This window comes from Montipora foliosa, chromosome 3 (genome assembly GCF_036669935.1).
Source record: "Montipora foliosa isolate CH-2021 chromosome 3, ASM3666993v2, whole genome shotgun sequence".
Classification (NCBI taxonomy): Eukaryota; Metazoa; Cnidaria; class Anthozoa; order Scleractinia; family Acroporidae; genus Montipora; species Montipora foliosa.
The window spans coordinates 20,330,707-20,346,204 of NC_090871.1; the positions used below are offsets into that span (position 1 = coordinate 20,330,707).

At 37.6% G+C, this 15,498-nt stretch overlaps 1 protein-coding gene across 1 annotated transcript in view; it reads right to left on the reverse strand.

Annotated features, from left to right (window-relative positions):
• Positions 1 to 6,026, reverse strand: part of LOC137995375 (uncharacterized) — a 10,036-nt gene extending 4,010 nt beyond the window's left edge. The window contains exons 1-2 of the mRNA XM_068840934.1: positions 5,997 to 6,026; positions 2,366 to 3,430 (exon numbers count right to left, since the gene is read on the reverse strand). Coding sequence (XP_068697035.1) covers positions 2,366 to 3,430; positions 5,997 to 6,026 — 1,095 coding nt within the window. The remainder of the gene's footprint in view (positions 1 to 2,365; positions 3,431 to 5,996) is intronic.
• Between the last annotated feature and the right edge of the window lie 9,472 nt (positions 6,027 to 15,498).

Genomic DNA, 15,498 nt, shown 5'->3' on the forward strand with positions numbered 1-15,498 from the left:
CCAAGGGTGGACCGGGAGCCTCCTTCTCTGTCCCCTCATTTTCTCTTGGTGTAGAGCTAAATCGTAGAAAGGTGAGCTAAATCGTGAAATACTGTCTGATGAGTGCGTAAGCACGAAACTCGGAGTAACAATGAATCATGTGTTGGTTTCATTAGCCTCACCTTTCTAATAATAATAATAATACTAATAATAATAATAATAATAATAATAATAATAATAAAAATAATAATAAAATCGATACAATACATATCGAAGTTACAAAAGTTATAGAAAATAGACTGTTGTTTACAAATTATAGCATCATATTCTTAAATTATAATTGAAGCATATAGCCTATTTACAAAACAGCGTTTGAATTCCTCAGTTTTAACTATAAAGGTAACTGAAATGTCTTTTTTCGAAGCCTTTGGCAACAGTCCTTTACAATCGGTGAGAATATAACGGATGGTGTTCGTTTTCTCGAATTTTATCGTAGAGCTTTATGACAGATTTTTTCAAGTATCACATATATATTTAATTTGTCTGAGATATAGCGTCTTTTATGTCATCTCTTTAGAAACAATCCATAACAACAAGGTCCGCCTTGCTAGCATCCTAATTTGAGAGTCCATAGGTCAATTTAGAGAGCTCAATTGATTTAAAAAAGAAGATCGTCATCTTTCTGCACATAGCCCTCTTTCCTTAATCCCCTTATTCCAAAGAGGCATTTGTTAGCCTCGCATAATTTAACCTTGACTTGTTCGGGAAATTTACAGTTGGATTGCAAAGTTACACCTAGCAAAGTTGCGCGATCATATTGCCTAATTTAAACATTTCCGTGTATACTGAATATTTTCATTTTTTTTCCAATAATTGGCTTCTGAAACAAATTGAAGATATGAGGTCCACTCACAACCCCTCGCGTTGTTCCTTTACTGACCATCATACAATCACACACCGTACTGTTGTATACCAGCTTTTGCTTCCTATCAGACAGATAGACAGACAGATTATATATATATATATATATATATATATATATATATATATATATATATAGTGAATATAAAAGCAGTTTACCCAACGATGAACTCCCAGTAAGAGGATCCAGAGGATACGTGTCTCTCCGTAAATCTGTAGATAGATATAATAAAACGACGAAGAGACAAACTCTTGACAGTTCCAGCGTTTAATCGACGTTTCGGCCTTCGACCCTCTTCAGGATAGTTTAAAAGTTAAAAATTAAAAAAGCTATATACAATGGTTGTGAGTGGCAGAGTTACGGGCTTTTATATAGTCCACAAAAAATGGAAATTAAGGTTACGTAACAAAAGAAAAGGTGTTAATTACAAGCTAAGCAAAACAAAAAACAATTGATAAAAAGGAACAAACAGACTAATTAGATAAATCGTGTTATTACGTAACAAACTCCCCATTGAGGGCCTCTGAGTGAATGTGCGGGTCAATGTCATAACAAGGTCCTCAGAGAGGGCCCCTAAACAATGTAATAGATTCCCAATCGAAAGCCGCTGAATGAAAAACCAAACACAAACATAACAGAATCCCCCAATAGAGTTTTTGAACAAAGACAACAACGACTAAGTGAAGGCTAACAAAACAAAAGGGCAAGATTACAAACTGGAAACATTCAAAGCTAGATTGGAGCTAACGGGGTCCTACAGACAGCAAAAATTACGATGATTACAAATTTGGGCTGAAAAGAATTTACACTACAATAGAGACAAAGTCAACTGTTGTAGCAGATACGATTTTTGCATTTGAATTCACGCCTTTTGTTAAGACCGTGTGGATATAATGAAAAGAGTTGTGAGGTCCAATATGCTTCTCTGGTGAGGAGCAGTTGTTGAAGATGGGTGGCATTTTTGTGGTTTACAATTTGTTCGATAATAATAAAACTAATTTGACAAATTTGATGCTCAAAAGAATTATAATGGACCGCCAGCTCACATGTTCTTCTGTTCTTAAGCATTGATGATTTATGGTTACGAAAACGAACCTTGAATTCTGTTGAAGTGGAGCCCACGTACTGCTTTTTGCATTTGTTACAAGCAGCCAAATAAATGACATTTTTGGAAGTACAGCTTAATTTCTGATTAATCCTATATATGCGGCCCGTAGCAAAACTCTTAAACTTAGTATCTTGAATCAAAAAATGTTTACAGAGGTCACATCTTTTGTTACATTTGCAACAACCTCGATCATCTTCCAAGGTTTCATTTCTGGCTTCAATGTTCCGAAATTTAGATGGAGCTAAGATTTCTTTTAGGTTTTTTGTTCTGCGATAAGCTGGGAAAATCGACTTTGATGGAAAAATCTCTAAAAGCTCAGGAGACAATCTAAGTAAGTGGGAATGTTTTTTAATCACCTGCTGGATGTCTGGAAGAATTGGGTTGTAGTCAAGTACTAGAGGAAAAACCTTTTTCTTTGGCTTGACTCTTTTTGTTAGGAGTTCGGACCTCTCATTGCTTAATGCTTTTTCAAATTGTCTGTCCACTAATTCCTTGCTGTTATTTTGTGAGCACAGATATCCTTTATATTCTTCACATCTCTTGTTCAAAAATTGGTCTGTAGAACAATTGCGTTTAATTCGAAGAGCCACCCCATAGGGAATTGCACGCATACAATGTGATGGGTGCGAACTCGAAAAAGGTAAATATAGATGACTATCGGTTGGCTTAGCATAAATATCAGTGATTATAAACCCATCTTGGAGGTGCAAAGTAAGATCTAGAACGTTGAGGCTACTCTCCGAATATACCAGTTCAAACTTGATGGTGGGATAGAGTGAATTAATATACTCCGTAAATTCTAGCAATTTCGTCAAACCAAGAGTCCAAAGATCAAACACATCATCTCTATACCTCCACCAAAGCATAGGCTTGCTTGCACCTCCAAGTTTAGCCTTCTCATCAATTAATCCCATTGCCAAATCGGCGTAACTACAGGCATTTTTGGGGCCCATGGCAGTGCCATGTTTCTGAATAAAATTTTGATCTGCAAATTGACAATTATTAATTTGAAGACAAATCTCAACGGCTTCGACTATACAATCTGTAGATGGAAATTTATCTTTCCTAGAATCAAGCGCCTTTCTAACAGCTGAGATTCCTAGGTTATTATCAATGTTGGGAAACATAGCCACAACATCCCAAAATACAAGCAAACTACCATGGGGTAGGGGACCTTTCTCAGCATTTAAAGCCTGAATTTTGTTAATTAGATCACTTGTGTCTTTAACGAATGATGGAAGGTTCTGTGCTAAAGGCTTGAGATAAAACTCGGTGAAGGCAGAAAGTCTTTCGATTGACGTTCCACAGCAGGATGTAATTAAGCGGAGTGGATTGCCCTCTTTATGTGTTTTCACATTACCAAAAGCTACCCCCGGTTTAGGTTCCAAATTGGTAACCCATGTGGCAATCTCTTGACTTATCTGACCTTCACCGGATTACAAATCTAGAGCCCTTGTCTTGAATTCTATATATATATATATATATATATATATATATATATATATATTTTTATATATATATATATATATATATATATATATGTATATATATATATATATATATATATGTTGAATGAAAAATGGAGTCAAAAGCAAACTACTCACAGGTCCATGTTTAATGTAAAGAACAAACGTTTCGCCCTTCGGGCTTCCTCAGTGTTCACAATAAGCTAAAAACTAAAAAATACTTAGTTTTTAGCTTATTGTGAACACTGAGGAAGCCCGAAGGGCGAAACGTTTGTTCTTTACATTAAACATGGACCTGTGAGTAGTTTGCTTTTGACTCCATTTTCCATTCAACCTATTTATTACCACGTGAAGTCAAGGCATCGTGTATCCTTCTTTGGATCCTGCTCGCAAGTGGCATTCTTCGTTGGCGACGCAGCATTTTACATTCTACCTGCTATATATATATATATATATATAACTAACTGCAGACAGTACTGTTTCGGCCTTCTGGGCCTCATCAGTGCAGTGCTGATGTCTAGGATGGAGGTTAAGCTATAAAGCCACCCCAGATGTCCCACGCATGTGGTACATCCAAGTCATGCCAGAGTGCTCAAACTAGCGAGCTAGTGAGCATGCGCAATTGCTAGCGGCAATGACTCATCCTAGTAGAGTGCTCAATTTGAACATGAAAGCAAAAGCTTTGTAATGCCAAAGAGCTATATATATATATATATATATATAACTGACTGCAGTTATATATATATAGGGAGTCTGTAAGTCGATTTTCTCGTGGAACAGTGCTCAATACGTTAAAGCAGAGCGGAATAAATACTTTAAGAGGAAAAAAGGACGCAACTACATTTCCCGACAAGCCTGTTTCGTGAATCGCTTCACTCTTCACCATTCACGATATCCCATCAGGTGTAAATCGAAAAAAACTGAAATATGAAATAGCTATAACCCATCACATGAAGAGTGAAGCGATTCACGAAACAGGCTTGTCGGGAAATGTAGTTGCGTCCTTTTCTCCTCTTAAAGTATTTATATATATATATATATATATTTATATTGAGTTGCATTTTTTACATTTATTTGTAATTGTTGTCAGTTCTTTGTTTTTTTTTGGACTCGAGCTCTTAGTTTAGGCAAATCATAGTACGTAATTTTTGGGAATTTCATTTTTAAAGGAGATTCGGAAGGATTTTTAGCTGCGCAAGCAAGCGCAACCTTGTACACACGCCATAACTAAGAAACACGCGTCGGCTGAATGGATCAACTTTCTTTCAAAAGTAGCACGCGCAAGACACCGGAAGTGACAATACGGCGTAAAATGGCGCGAACCGGAAATATGTCTTTATCTCGAAATTTAGCTAGGTGACCCATCTTGATATTTTGCATGCACGCACCATTCACGATATCCCATCAGGTGTAAATCGAAAAAAACTGAAATATGAAATAGCTATAACCCATCACATGAAAACATAAATGAGAGGGGATTGCCCAAAATTTATTCCCCACGAAAAATGACGGGGTTGTTGGTTTTAGTCGTGGGAAAATGCCACCTTCATGTAATTGAATTAGCATTGCGCACTGGAAATTGAGAATGTTAACTTTGCGCTGATCGGGAGTGATTTTTCCATGTTCATCATCTGCGGAAGGAAAAACATTTATCCGAATAGAGCGCGAATGGAAAACCACACAGACCTAAATCTTGATGAGGTTGTTTATATATCAATCATCTATCATATCCCAGGTTCTTAACTTAATTTAATGAGTGGTTGCAATTTTTATTTTCGATGGTGTGACAGCGGAAACCAGCAATAACTGTTATACAGGCGGTTCATAGTTGCGCACTGGTCACACGTTCTTAATTTTGTTCTCCCGTGCTAAAGAAGTTGCCCATTTTTTTTTCCCCTGTCAAACCTGCTATAACAGCTCTACATCCAGGTTAAACAGTAAGCTGTCAATGGACATAACATGGGAGATACCGGCCTTTGGATTTGCAGTAAATTTAGGTGTCTAAAAAGTATCCTGGAAGTATACTACAACTTTTCGCTCGTTCATGACCAAATCTTTTTATTTCAGAGAAGAATTCGACATAGAATGTGAGTACAAAGATAGCCCTTACAGGCGGTTTTAATGGCTTTTGGTAAAAGATTATAGTGAGCTGGACGGAAGGATGACAAGGAGTCCTTTGATCCGCCATATTGGCTTCCCTTCGCAGCCGACCAAAACTGGCCATGTTTAGAACTCCCAAAGTAAAATTTATTAGAACTTTAAAATATTCATTTCGTAGTAAGGACCCCAAAGAAAGACTACATGCAAAATTTCAGCCAGATTGGTGAGGTACCGTGGCCGACCCTAACTCGAATCTTACAGAGTATGCCTCTTAAACATTTGCTATGTACCGACGTTAAATGCTATCTGAATTTCTCAACGATAGGGGGTAGTTAATACGAGCAGTAGTTAATACCCGGTTTTCCTCATAAATTAAACTTGCGCTCATGCTGTTGGCTTCTACCGTTGAAGGTTTACTTACCTTCTTGTAAGGATAAGAAACGGGTATCATAGGTTCTAGTTTCATACAAAGTTATGTATCATGACTTAAAGAGAGTGGACAGCACATACTGGTCTATCGTGAAAAAAAACTCCTTCGCGGGCAGGCCGTTCCCTTTAAAGTACGCTTCTTTGATGCGGTTAAAGATGAAATATATCCATTACCAGGAGTGTTCTCATAGGCCATGCTTGAGAAAACGGGATGCAAAATTGACAGCTTGCAATTGGTAATGCCAGGTGCACTGTATCGAGTAAAGTTATTGGTCTAGCATGTCGGGAATTAAGTTTGCACACTGATCCATGTTTTTTTTAGAGAATATTATACGAATGAATGTGTGTCTACGATATCTAATATTTCTTGGCATAGAAGCGGCTAAGTAATCAGCCTTCGGCTAATGAAGACAACAATCTTCTGGTATATTTTAATTATTTCCTGTAGCTTTTGAGCTGTGATGGTTTGGGGAACGAAATTGCAAAGGTCTGTCGTTTGAAAAAGAAAATCATTCTGACAGATGTTGTTAACAAATTTTAAGAAAAATTGTGGTAATTGAAATGCGCTTAAATTTTGCAATGAATTTAAGGGCATATTTACAGATTCTGGTCCACAGTTTTCTTGTAAATTATCTCCAATAAAGGTTACAGGCCAAAAAGACCAAAGTTGATACAACGGTGAAATAATATTATTATTCAAGGCCAGTATCCTTTCCGGCTCTTTACTATTATATCATTTATTACACCCATGTAAAAATCACTGGTGATCCGTGCATTCTGATTGGCTTTCAGCAATGCGATTTATTCAGGAATCGCACTATTTTTTTGCTGTAAATCGCATCTTTTCCCTAGCCAATGAAAATACTTCACTAAACCAAAACACTCAATCAGATTTCAAGGCTTATTTAAAGTAACCAATCAAACTGCAGGAAAATGAAAGACAAAAAAAGCCATTGTGTGGAAAAGTGTGCAACCTTTGCTCTCAACTGAATCAATAAAATATTGGTACTGACTAAAATCCTGTGTATGAGCAATTTTTGATTTTTAAGTGGATGTAATAAAGTGGTAATTTAACCGTTGTGTCGTGCAATTTTGGTCTGAAATCATACTTGTGATTTCAAATCGAACTCGCGCTGCGCACTCGTTCAATTTTGAAATCACACGTATGATTACCATTATTAATTATTTTCAGTTTTCCCGTTCCTACTATTATTGTACCGCATCTGTTAAGTCCATAAATTAATTTTTTTACCCCGACGAGTATTGTATCATATTACACACCATATCACTGATAAATAAAGGCGTTGCCTCACCTCGAAATATTGGCTTTTAAGAATATATCCTTCACCGTTATATTAGCCTTGCTCTCTCTGGCCTTTTACATTATTTGACTTGCTGAGAATATCCTTCACCAGTACCCGGTGCTTCTGTTTCATTACCCTGGTCCTTTATAATTTTCAACCATTTAATCATCATTTTATTGATTGATCTAGAGCGATTTTCAATAGAAGTGTCGTTAAACCAAAACCAAAGTAATTACCTTGGCCAATCAAAAAGGACGGAGACAACCCAGTATAACAATCAAATCTCGAAATAATTACTCGTAACCGACACAAAACGCGGGGAAATGTGCACTCGCGAGGCACAATTGGTTTTGGTTTCACTTCTGATTGGCTGAAAAAGTACGTGGAGCGATAACTTTGAACCAATAACTGAGTAAAGTAATGCAAAACCAAAGCAGTTCGCTAGTTACCTTCGACACTCACTTGAAAACATCTCTATTGATTGATTGATTGATTTATTTCGTCAAACGTTCGTTCATGTATTTTTTAGGTCACCACTTCAATTATTACTTTATCAATTAATTCGTTAACAGGTGGTGTAAATGCATTACCCATATACCAAATAAGAAAGTGAATGTTCTTTTTCCCTTCTAGGAAACTGCATAACTGCAGATTGGGTCAAAATTCCCAGTAATCATGTTTGATTCAATTTATGTAATCATACCAACATTCGAGTGTTTAATAGCCATTACAAGCATCGCTGGAAACGTACCCGTATTTTTCGTCATAATCAACAACCGTGATATGAGGTAAACCCTTAGCACCAGCATCATCTAAATCTTTAGGTCCACTTCCCCCATCCACCCAAGGGCAAGGCAAACAGTGAGGGGGGGATCGTGGAGTAGGGTGTGTTTAGTGTAAACGGGTTGAAATAATTGATTGTAAATATCTAGTTAAACTGAACGTTAAATGAATCAACTTGGCGGAGCGTACTGAACAAATGGTAACATCAAAAACCTTTGAGGGGAAACGGAAAATCACTGATATATAAGAGGACGCTTCAAATTTACTAATACAATATCTTTTAGAGCTATTGATTGAATCAGTTCCGTTTTTTTTTTATCTCATAGGACTCCTTTCAAATATCTGCTATTGAACCTCGCAGTAGCGGACATCACTTATCTCGCCTTCCTCTTTACTTATTTCATCTACCGTCATTATCTTAACAACCCTGATGCAATGCCTGGGAATACTATTTGCCTGTCAATGAACACGTTGGCTTGGATCGGAGCTAATTCTTCTGTATTCACTTTGATTGCCATTGCAAGGGAACGCTACTGTACTGTAGTACATCCACATTCAATTCAGCTGAAATTCAATTGCCAAAAATGGAAGACTACCAAGCTCACGAATTTGATTCGCTGAAATCGATATTGAAAGCAGTCTAGGTTTTTCCATCTACACCGGTAATGTTTTGCAGTGAAAAGTTGCAAACTAAAATGCAAAAATATTCAATATTTTCTTCTACCAATATTTATTTATGGGAGTGCCAAAAGGCATTATGAGAAAAATAAAACTCTAAGGAGGACGAGCAAACTTTGGCAGAATTAAGTTCAGCTCATCGCCACTCATAATGATCGCCGTTCGCAAGCAAAATGCCAAACAAGTTACATCAAAAGAATTAAATTGTTCTTGTTTGCTGTATGATAAACATCTTATGAACCGAGCTTAGTCAGTCTGTATGGGAGAATCTTGGCCGAGGTCGCGTGTACTCACGACCTCAGTCAATATTCTCCCTTACAGACCTCCTGCTCGGTTAATTTGAGCTAAATATTTTCTTATATGTCTATTACAAAAAGGTTATATTTAAAAATGCCAAATTCATTGCATGGAAATATTTTGATAAATAAATAACAATTGATATTCAAAATTATGTTTAACATTTAGGAATATCTTCGAAAAAGGAGTATCGATTTCATAGTATAAATGAAAGCTAGTTAAGATATTTGAAAATAGTTGGTTTTCAATACATATGACCTTCATGGTAGTGATTAACTAAACATTTATTAAAACAATAAGTACAACTGCATTTGTACAAGTCCATTTGTTGATTATGCCAACAGGAGTTTGCAATGATAGATCATTCATGAACAATTCAAAGCCACTGAGGCCCTTTTAGCAAGAAAATGTTGACATTTTTACGGACTTTGTTGAAATAAATTACATACAGTTTGAAGACATTGTGTGGACTTTATATATAGACATTTTACAAACATTTTGTGGTCCGGGTTTTGTTCACTTTTTATGGACATTTCGGTGGGATTTTGTGTTCTGGCGATTCCATCCTGCTTTGCTTCTCTTGCTCTTTTGCAGAGAACATATAAACATTTTGCGGATATTTCAAATGGTCCCTGGCGTCTATTTTACAAACGTTACTTGCCCTATTTGATTAACATTACTTGCACTTCATTCGTGCACATTTCATTAACATTTTATATTGCTATTTTGTTTCAATTTACACGCAGATTTTATGGACATTTTATGTTCTCCATTTTACTGAGATTTTTTCCTTGAGTTTTTTTACAACGAATATGTTGAGATTTTAGAAGGATTTACGTTATGAACGTTATGAAATCTCTGTAAATTTTGCTTAAAATTTACAAGGGAAATATACCGATCTAATCCAGTGAAGACGCGTAAAACGCGGTCAAACCTACAGACACTTTATAGTTTACAATATGTCTGTGAATACGCGCATTTACATACATTGCAATTTACAAAAAAAATATAGACATTTTACAGAGACTTGACTGACATTTGTGAAGTCTGTAAATGGCCCAAGTTTTCCAGTGTCTTTTTGATCAGTTCGTTAACTACAAGCCGATCATGACGTGTCTCTGTCAGTAAGGAAAGCGAATCAATTGAGTCAAATTTTCGTAACCGTTAAGTCTATTCCCGGTTGGAAGGTGACCCGACGTACCTTTGATAGAACTATTTTGTTTATTTGCTATTCACACAAGCGAGGATAAAGGGAGAGAAAAGGTTTCACCTCCATACCTGGGCCTGTTCCAATCATTAATTGTTTTCTATCTAAATTTAGTCCATGGTCACGATGCGCGGCTATTTTAAGGAAGACCCGAAGCCCCAGTTGTTCAATAGGAGGATAAATTAAACACTTTCTACCGGATAAGTCATTATCCATTGGATAGTGCAATTTGTCTCGCTATGACTTATCCACAGGATAGTGATTTATCCGGCAGATAGCGCTAACCATCGTTTGAACATTTGCGGTCTAATTTGCTACGCGCCATGGGCACGAGACTAAAATATCGTTCACAGCATGCGCGCGGAGCTTAAACTAGATTAAAAAAAACATTAAGATGGTTCATGGGGATTTGTTCTCGGCTCTTCCCCGTCCTCTCATGATTGACACTATTTTCAAATGAGGCGCAAAGTCAGCATCTTATCGTAAATCATCCTTTCTTTAACACAGGGTGTTCTGAAAGTTCGGAAACGAGTGACCTTGATGGTTTTGACGGTTACTACACTCTTCTTTGAAATTTGCTGTATTCCAGACACCCTAATTCACGTTAGGAAGGATTCTTTCCTGCGCACAATAAGCGATGTTGCAATTCCCATATCTCATACCATGATTATTTCCAATTCAGCTGTTAACCCGTTTGCCTACGCTCTCATAAATAAAATATTCAGAGAGAAGATAAAGGGAATGCCATGCAGTAGCTCATGTTGAAGTAAAGGAAGTACCCATTGTGATCCTCGCTGAATCGCATTCCAGCAGACTCCGGCACCTCCGGGCACTTGCTCCAGAGAAGAGCTTGCCACTGACCAGAGAAACTTAAAAATTACGAGCTTGGCACTTGATTTGCACTCTCTCTCTCTCTCTCTCTCTCTGAACGGGTTTCCTTTCGTTATTGCTAAGGCATGAGTCTTCATAACTGTCATAATCCTCAATCTCAAAGAGTAAAAACAAAGAAAGAAAGAGGTTAAAATACTTTCATAATGGTGAAACTGACCCTATAGAGAACGTTGATTTGGATACAGTTCTATTGACACTTCTATAACTGATAAAGTTAGCTTGGGATACACTATTCATGCACAAGCGCTTTCGTAGACGTAGCGATTCAGGAGTTGTTGTGCAACCTGGCAAGACGAGAATGCAGCAACTGGATAGGACTGATGAGAGTGACCTGAATCTAAGATGTGACATAATCAGCTGTCTGCTCTACTAAAATTCCTTTCCGTATAGGTTTTATCTATGTTTAAACTTTTTATACTGATTAGCCCCCTTTATGGTGTATTCGCTCACAATCTGCCTTTTTTTCAATTTCAGTTTAGAACTTCCCCTTCCTGGAAATTATTGCGCAGCCCGTTAATTATAGTGTTTTTCTACACGTTTGAGATTTAATACGGTGATCTTGGATAAGAGATGTGCCAATACCAAATGAATTGCTCCGAGTTCTCTCACGGAATAGTGCTTGACGAACAGTAAATTTCAGCTTCGCCAACGTACAAAATGAATCTGTGTTAGAAAAGTAAGGAAACAGTAAAATTGATTATTATTATAATTATCATTATCATTATCATCATCATTATCATTATCATCAGTATCAACAATTTATCGATATAATTACACGGTCTATGTAGATGCACCGGTATCTTACACTGGACAGCAAGTCACGTCCCGTGACCTCAGGTATCCAGCACCTTGCTCAGGATTTTGGACGTTCCTAGCAAACAGGCTTTCTGCAGAGGTGAGAAATTCACCGCACACTGTAGTTGTCTTAATACTTCACAAACTCTTTACTTTCAGTGCCCAATGCCCCTTTTACACTCTAAAATTCGGTCAATTCCATTTCGCAAATAATTGTACTTTTCAAGTTTTTCCTGTTCTTTATCTTTCACCCTCTTATCAAAGGGACATGCAATACCTATCAACGCACATTCTCTTGGTCGTCTGTACCGAATTACGATGTCAGGTCGAGAGTTTTCCATTACCTTATCTGTCTGAAGTGTGCAGTCCCATAAAATTTTCATATCCTCATTTTCCAGCAACTTCTCTACTTTATGGTCATACCACTTTTCAGAGAAGGGAAAGCTAAACTTTCTACATAGCTCCCAATGAAGTACTGAGGCTACTTGTCTTCTTTGTCATGTCGCCAGTTCTTATATTCCTTTTGTGCCAATTTTGGGTATTCTGGTACTATATGGGCTCCTGTCTCTTCTCCTTGTCCTCACATTCTTCATTTCTCCGCTATGGCTGCCTTGTCCATCACCCTCTTAATTTTGTTTGTCCATTGTCAATGCCTATTCCTGTGTGGCCATAATCATACGTTCAGTCTCTCTCTCTCTCTCTCTCTCTCTCTCTCTCTCTCTCTCTCTCTCTCTCTCTCTCTCTCTCTCTCTCTCTCTCTCTCTCTCTCTCTCTCTCTCTCTCTCTCTGTCTCTCTCTCTCTCTCTGTCTCTCTCTCTCTCTCTCTCTCTCTCTCTCTCTCTCTCTCTCTCTCTCTCTCTCTCTCTCTCTCTCTCTCTCTCTCTCTCTCTCTCTCTCTCTTTAGATTCATCAGTCCGTATTATCTACCCTATTTCTCTAGGACTGTAAAAAAATAATAAAACTACTTCAAGCACTATGACTTCAAAAGAGTGGAAGCTCTAACTGAAAATCAACAGTATATTAGTTAAAAACGAATGTCAATATTATAGTTATCATGATATTTGGTTTAGAACCCAAAGAAGGTAGCAAATACTGAATGCTTGGCACATCAGTCAAAAATTCCGTAAAATTTCTCAGTTAAATCGTATTTCAAAGGTCTCCAAGTTAAAGAACATCTCTACTCAACCCCTCTGGATTAGGTTTATTTTTCGTGTCTTTCCATCTTATATTTTCCTCTAAAGTGTTGCTTGAAGGTATATATTCGACAGCACTTCAAACCCTAAGATTTTTTTGAGATTCCTGGAAAGATTTTGCTCTTTAAATCCCCTAAAAGCAACGTTATACATATTTTTTCTTTTGGAAACTTCAGCGCTTGTTGAGAGGAACTCTTCCGAGCCAATTGTTTGGTAGCCAATGAAATTTCAGGTAATTTATCTCCAAAAACTATTATGTAGCAAATACCCGTTTTTGGTCGCAAATACCCAACTTAGCTGTAATTTTTTTCTCGCTAACGTAAATAACGTAAATAATAGACTTGATAGCGAAGATAGAAACAGTTCACAAGATCGCACTTGTTTCAAAGCAACCTGCTAAACATACAAAGCTGTTTTTAAGGCTTATTTCATCCTTTTTTGGCCGAAAAATGTACAAAAATCACGTTTTTGGCATTAAAAATTCTTACAAGCGATTTCTTCTAAAAGCAGGCTGAAAACATATCAAATAAAACTGGTCCAAACCATCTGCATAACCCTTTGTGGTATTTTATGGAATGTTTCGCCAAAAACCTGTTTTTCGAAAATACCGTCATTCCCCACCCCTTCCCCCTCCAACTAAGTTGATAAGGAAATGGCATTCTTTAGTCTTCATGCTGGTTTGTCTGCATATAAGGTGAGAACTTCTAGTTCATTTTAAGTGAAAAGCAGATGAAGAGAGCTTCTTTTCCAGTAAATATCCATAACCCGCCACTCTTTATGGATGTTTAGGATATCATAAAGACGAAACTTAAAGTGCGTTCGATTGACCGTATTCTGGAATAGGAATACATGGAATATAACTTAGAAATCCTTCGTTTTTACGGAGATTCACGTTAAATTTGTCAAATATCTGCTAAAATGCTATTTTAAACACATTTTTATTATCCTTGCTGCTTCGAAACGCGCCCAACATACCGTTTTAATCATTACTCCACGTATTCATATTCCGGAATAGGGTCAATCAAACACGCCCTTATTATAAATTAAGGCTTGACGGGGGCCCACGAGTAGGAGCATGCCTCTCCCATGCAAGCCCTCTGAATGAACCTTTGCGCGTAGAACGCCAAGAGTTCTTCGGCTCTGCACGCACTGTTTAGATGATGGCCAATCAGAATAAAGTTATTGTCGAACAAAGACAATAATCAAAAAATAATGTACGCAAATTGATGTAAATGTGAGTCTCTTGGTGAAGTGTTACTTTTAAAAATAGAAAGATATGAGCAAAGGTTGACTCAAGGATATAGTGCATAGGGAGGCTCTTAGTCATGGGCTCCTGGGTTTGAAGGTGAATTGAAATTCCCAAAGGCGTGGGTGTTGAAACAAACAACCCTACTATGTCTCAAATGGCAGGTACATAGCGAAGATATCGTTGACGACACCCTCACCTAGGGTCCTTTGTTCCTGTGGTTGGCTCATTTGAATAACAAAAGCAATCTTCCCTATTCAATTCGAATTCCACGTAAATCTTTCGATCGTGCATCTGAAGCCCTGTGCGACAACACACTCGCTTAGTAAAATAACAGCATTGCACCTGCATTGCAGAGGTCCATAACTTGATGACAGCCGGAGTGGACTAATGTCGGCTTTATTTTTATACGACATCACGAATATTATATAATCATGCGGAAAAAGTGGCAAATAAAGGACTTAAATAGGGCCGGATTCGGAGTGTGGAAAGTGGGTGGGGAATTTATAGGTATATCCGTTTTCACGCTAATTTTGTACCTTGTGGCACTGTCCAAATATGGCCATGGTAACAATCACCGAGACCTATAGCTTTGTCACCAGTTGTTGAAAAATAAAACTATTACTTCCTCAATCTTACGTAAATTGCCAGAATTTGAGACTTCTAGACTTGCACTTCATTAGCTAAGTAGAACGAGACATTGGACGTTATTTCGCGCTATACTTATTTAATACATTTTAAAATATTGACAGGCAATGTACATGCACCAAGTAAGGTTTATTAGTATCCATCTGTCTCGCGAGATAATGGAATTTGCGCTGAGGTTTAGTCTTTTGAACAGTTGCAACTCCTGCTGTGGGTGGACACGTGGTGTGGAAATCATATTGTGGTTTACCATGGTTAACACTATCCTAGAAATGGCACATTAGTGTGCATGGGCATACACTTACGTACATGACCCTACACTAGCCTACACTTGCCTAAATGGGCGTACACTAGCTAGCCCACATGGGCACACACTGGCCCACATGAGCACACTGGCCTACATGGGCCTTATTGGTAATCTAACACCCAGCCAAATCGGGTACAAAACAGCATGG